This window comes from Etheostoma spectabile, chromosome 5 (assembly GCF_008692095.1).
Source record: "Etheostoma spectabile isolate EspeVRDwgs_2016 chromosome 5, UIUC_Espe_1.0, whole genome shotgun sequence".
Classification (NCBI taxonomy): domain Eukaryota; kingdom Metazoa; phylum Chordata; class Actinopteri; order Perciformes; family Percidae; genus Etheostoma; species Etheostoma spectabile.
The window spans coordinates 34498606-34504511 of NC_045737.1; the positions used below are offsets into that span (position 1 = coordinate 34498606).

The window sequence follows — 5906 nt, forward strand, 5'->3', positions numbered from 1 at the left end:
TACTACAGAGAAATATGAAATAAAAATAAATTTCTCTGTCAAACAGTGGCTGTGTATAGAGAAGAACCCAATGCACAGATCATGATAAAAGGCATATGCACATACATAAACTTTCTTCACTCCGGGTCGAGGATTTCAGAAGTCCAATAAATGTTGGACTAGATCTGAAACAGACTTGGGAAAAACCTACCTGATTCTGATGTGTTTTAAATATTTTCAAAAAAGATACAAAATTATTATGGGAAGAGGACCGCCAGAATGGTTCGAAGTACCTGACAAAATCCCAAATGCAGTCTTATCACGACGCATGTGATCAAAGCTGATAACCAGTCAGCATTGATCAACTCCTTTATTACACATAGCAAGGCACAGACCTAAGGCCCTTGGCCCACGGCAATCCCACAGCACCCTAACTGGACCAGATTAGACTAGAGTGTAGTCTTGCCAGACCTCTCTGCACACAGCATTCCAGAAAACGTGCACACGGGACACAATCGTCCTGGGCAGTGCAACAGTGCCGCTGCAAAATAGCCTCTGGAAAGAACTTGTTCTGGTGGAACGTGTGTACGTTCAAAAGTTGTTTTAGTCGTGCAACAGAAAACTCAGGTAGGACCAATAATCTACCTAGCTGTCTGGATTAGACAACTAAAAGAAAGTGGAAGATGACGGCCATCTGGCTGGAATGCGGGAATGAAACTTCATTGATATAGACCAGACTGAGTGCAAAATGGACCCGGCCCTGCTCAGGTCCAGGGTCTGGTCTTGCCTGGTCAATAGGAACTGAGTAAACTCATGAAAACCCATACTATATGGTGGCAAAGTTGCACTGCAAGGCATTTAACAGTAAACATTTTGTAAAATGTCATTAAGAAGACTTCCAGCTTCTTAATTGTAAAGGTTTGCGGCTTTTCATTGTCTGATGTGACAATGAACTGTAAAGGATACATAAATCTTAATCTTAAGATTTATTTATTTGATAGGACAATGCACATTAATCAACATTTCTGTAAATGAGCCAGGGAGAGGTTTTGAAGACATCAACTTGAGCTTTTGGTAAATGTCATGAATTAAATGTTTCGGTATCGTTGATATTTTATATACAAAAGAAGATTGAGCGAGAAAATAAGGGAAATAATTGTTAGTTGCAGCCCTGGTGAAAATGGTTAAACCAAAGAAAACATTGATATTCACTTTAATAGGTTTCTGATGAATGAAACAATGTTAAATCTTGAGGCTCAATGTAAATTGTACACCAAGATGTTTTATAAATATTGGCAGGTATAGATGCCTTGGTAGGTTGCACTGCAGGCTCATACTACAGTATTGGTCTTCTCATAAGATAAGTGCTAGTACCAAGACTTAAAGACTGTGTTTGTTGTAGTAATGCTTCTGTCTTGGTTGTCTGGTATATGTACCAGTGAAAAAGTTATTCTGAATTAGAAAGAGAAAATGGGGGGGGGGGGGGGGGGGGGGGGGGGGGGGGGAGAGAGAGAGAGAGAGAGACAAAAACAATCTGTCATCAAGATTCCTCCTTAGATTACAGCAGCATGCTCCCTCCCAAATCTAGCACACACACACACACACAACACACACACACACACACACACACACACACACACACACACACACACACACACAAACACAAACCGATTTTTCCACGACTGAGTAGCAGTTTCATAAACAGTGCGGTTTGTGTTTCTTACATTAATCTAACCAAAACATCTCTACACACGTAATTTATCACAGAGAGGGAGAGCGGGAGTTTTTATTTCTGATGGCTCTCGGAGCCTTCGGGAAGCGTGTTTACTGGCCGGAGTAGCTGGGAGATGGGAGTTATGTTACAGATACAGAGATATTAAAGCTATTAGTGTATGGTAATGTGCAGATTAACACTGATACGGCCCGCTTGATGATAATAGAGTGACGGAGTGGTTGTAATGTAGAATGACGTCTGTTAACGTCTGTCTTTAATGGTTACTTTATCGATTCTGTGATCTCTGTTGTATTTTTTATTATAATATAATGCTGCTGCTACTACTACTATTACTACTACCCTGCTATGTATTAAAAACAATAGGAATGTTTTTTTAACACTGCATATGTGGCAACATTAAGCATCCTGATTAATTATGTGTATGTGTCCATGCATAGGTGGGCGAGATAAAAGAGGCGGACCAATCCTGACCTTTCCTGCCAGGAGCAACCACGACCGAATAAAACAGGAAGACCTGAGGAGACTGGTAACCTACCTGTCTACTGTTCCCAGGTACACACATTCCCATCAAACACGAACAAATGCATACAAGTACACAATTTATTTTTGGAGCTGCTGTAACAAGGGAATTTCCCCAGTAAAGTCTATCTTATCTTATCTTGTCTTATCATAGTAGCATGTGTATTCTTCATTTTAGATTACATTTAACTGTACTGCGTCGTGCTGGTAGCTCGTGTGGTTGAGCGTGTACCCCCATGTACCAAGGCTCAGTGATTGAGGGCAGTGGTCAGGATTTGAGTCCAACCCCGGCCCTTTGCTGCATGTTGTCCCCCCCTCTCTTCCCCCCAATTCCTGTCTGCAGCTATTCTGTCAAATAAATGCAAAACAAGCCCTAACATAATCTTTAAAAATGATTTAATCATATGAACATATATTTATTCAGACCTGCTTTTAACTATTGTCACTCGTTCACTTCATTATCAAAATGTACATGATTTGTTTTCCCTTGTGTGGTTGTGATTGTAACATATTTATTGTCTTGGCATTAGAGCCTGACCGATATATCGGCAGGCTGATATTATCGGCCGATATTAGGCATTTTCCTAACTATCGGCATTTTCCAAACTATCGGTATCAGCCTTTCTAATTGCTGATAAATGAATATTTAAAAAATTAAATAAAAACGGTCTAAAAACCCTTCAACCATGTTATAAGTGTTGGTGTTGCATGGTTTGTCCACCAGAGGGCGCTATACAGGGTTGCTGCTAGCAACAATCTTTGATTTTTATTTGTTGTTATTGTGTTTTTGTTCAAAGGACTTCAAGTTTCATATCTTAAGTTTGTATTTTCATACATTTAATTTATCAGAACTTTAATATAGTTTCGTGTTCCTCAGTTCTGTTATGACAATTTTAAACTGCATTACTGTATTATTTTAGTGAGGACTTATAAATAAATAACTAATGTTACAGAAATCTGTTTATGTTTACATACACATTTCTGGATTAAAAAAAAGAAAAAGATTATTGGCCTATAAATCTGAATATCGGATATTTTTATTTAATAGCCAAATATTGGGATTGATATTGGCCTTTAAAATCCTTTATTGGTCGTGCTCTTCTGGGCATACATTTTGCAGCATTTCTTATTTGTTGGTCATTTGATTATTTGGTAACAGATTTTAAGTCTTAAGGCTCTGACACACCAATCTGACGGCCAACTTTCGGCAGAAAAGGCAGTCAATCACCGAGTTAGTCAAAAAAATGCCTCGGAATACACCGAAGGGACGTCGACTTGAGCGAACGTTCTGCACGTGCGCGACACGTAATACGTCTCCATAACAGCAGGCGGCGCTAATCTGTATTGTCACCGAAACTGACAACCAACAGCTGATTGGACGAACGCATTACTTGGGTCTGGCTTCTCCGTAATTTCCAAACCAGACCATCATGGCGGCTCGTTCGGAATACAATCTCGTATTTTACAAGAATAGTTCACCGAAACGTGTTTCTGAAAACATTTAAAGCAAGAAGAATATAATCTTAATCTTTCTTCATTTCACTCATGCCGCTCGTCATTTCCGGGTTAGCACTCCACCAATCAGATTGGTCATTGAGTCCGACGGCCCGCCTTCCGATTCAACATGACAAATCAGCCAAAATGAAGGCCGACGGCTCCTCAGATGGAGCACACCGGACAGATTCCAGTCACTGACCTCGCCAGAGTGAACGATGGCCGACAATCGGATTGGTGTGTCACGGCCTTTAATGTGATCTTGTTTATTTAGTTGTCTCTTTACCAGAGGTGAAAGAAGAATTCAGATCCTTTACTTAAGTGAAAGTAGTAATACCACATTACTCTATAGGCAAGGCAAGGCAAGGCAAGGCAGCTTTATTTGTAGAGCACATTTCAGCAACAGGGCAATTCAATGTGCTTTACATAAAATCAGTTAAACAGATAAAACACAAGTACAAACAGTTAAAAATCATAAGCATTAAAAACCGGTAATAGACAGTTAAAAAAATAGACACATAAAACACAAGAATAAAAGTTACAGTGCAGCATAAGAAATTTAAAGAGATGAGCATTAATTTAAAGAAAGGCAGCATCAAAAAGAAAGGTCTTCAGCCTTGATTTAAAAGAACTGAGAGTAGCAGCGGACCTGCAGGTTTCTGGGAGTTTATTCCAGATATGAGGAGCATAGAAACTGAAAGCTGCTTCACCCTGTTTAGTTCTGACTCTGGGGACAGAAAGTAGACCTGTCCCAGATGACCTGAGAGGTCTGGCGGGGTCATAGTGTAGTAGCAGATCAGAAATGTATTTTGGTCCTAAACCGTTAAGTGATTTATAAACTAGCAAGAGTACTTTGAAATCAATTCTTTGAGGCACAGGAAGCCAGTGTAAAGACTTCAGAACTGGAGTGATGTGATCCAGTCTCTTGGTCTTAGTGAGGACTGGAGTGATCTGATCCAGTCTCTTTGGCTTGTGAGGACTGGGTGATGTGATCAGTCTCGGGTCTAGTGAGGACTGGAGTGATGTGATCCAGTCTCTTGTCTTAGTGAGGACTGGAGTGATCTGATCCAGTCTCTTTGTCTTAGTGAGGATGGAGTGATGTGATCCAGTCTCTGGGTCTTAGTGAGGACTGGAGTGATGTGATCAGTCTCTTGGTCTTAGTGAGGACATGGAGTGATGTGATCCAGTCTCTTGTCTTAGTGAGGACTGGATGATGTGATCCAGTCTCTGGTCTTAGTGAGGACTGGAGTGATGTGATCCAGTCTCTTGTCTTAGTGAGGACGAGGATGTGTGATCCGTCTTTGTCTTAGTGGACTGGAGTGTGTGATCCAGTCTTGGTCTTAGTGAAGATGGAGTGATGTGATCCAGTTCTTGGTCTTAGTGAGGACTGGAGTGATGTGATCCAGTCTCTTTGTCTTAGTGAGGAATGGAGTGATGTGATCCAGTCTCTTGGTCTTAGTGAGGACTGGAGTGATGTGATCCAGTCTCTGGGTCTTAGTGAGGACTGGGGTGATGTGATCCAGTCTCTTGGTCTTAGTGAGGACGGGATGTGATCCGTCTTTGTCTTGTGAGGACTGGAGTGATGTGATCCAGTCTCTTGGTCTTAGTGAGGACTGGAGTGATGTGATCCAGTCTCTTGGTCTTAGTGAGGACTGGAGTGATGTGATCCAGCTCTTGTCTTAGTGGGATGGAGTGATGTGATCCAGTCTCTGGGTTTGTGAGGACTGGAGTGAGTGAGTGATCAGTCTCTTGGCTTAGTGAGGACTGGAGTGATGTGATCCAGTCTCTTTGTCTTAGTGGGACTGGAGTGATGTGATCCAGTCTCTTGGTCTTAGTGAGGACTGGAGTGATCTGATCCAGTCTCTTTGTCTTAGTGAGGACTGGAGTGATGTGATCCAGTCTCTGGGTCTTAGTGAGGACTGGAGTGATGTAATCCAGTCTCTTGGTCTTAGTGAGGACTGGAGTGATGTGATCCAGTCTCTTGGTCTTAGTGAGGACCCAAGCAGCAGCGTTCTGGATCAGCTGCAGCTGTCTGATTGATTTTTTTAGGGAGACCTGTAAAGACCCCGTTACAGTAGTCAAGTCTACTGAAGATGAAAGCATGGACCAGTTTTTCCAAATCCTGTTGACACATAGGTCCTCTAACTCTTGATATATTCTTAAGGTGATAGTAGGCTGA

General features: G+C 41.5%; 1 protein-coding gene and 1 long non-coding RNA gene across 4 annotated transcripts in view; one reads left to right on the forward strand and one right to left on the reverse strand.

Moving 5' to 3' along the window:
* Positions 1-5906, forward strand: part of kalrna (kalirin RhoGEF kinase a) — a 179480-nt gene that overhangs the window by 62505 nt on the left and 111069 nt on the right. For all 3 annotated transcript variants that reach the window (XM_032515387.1, XM_032515389.1, XM_032515388.1), the window contains exon 3: positions 2152-2266. In XM_032515387.1, coding sequence (XP_032371278.1) covers positions 2152-2266 — 115 coding nt within the window. The remainder of the gene's footprint in view (positions 1-2151; positions 2267-5906) is intronic.
* The window catches only part of LOC116689087 (uncharacterized), a 7829-nt gene continuing 5371 nt past the window's right edge, over positions 3449-5906 (reverse strand). The window contains exon 3 of the long non-coding RNA XR_004331917.1: positions 3449-3589. This is a non-coding gene — a long non-coding RNA (uncharacterized LOC116689087). The remainder of the gene's footprint in view (positions 3590-5906) is intronic.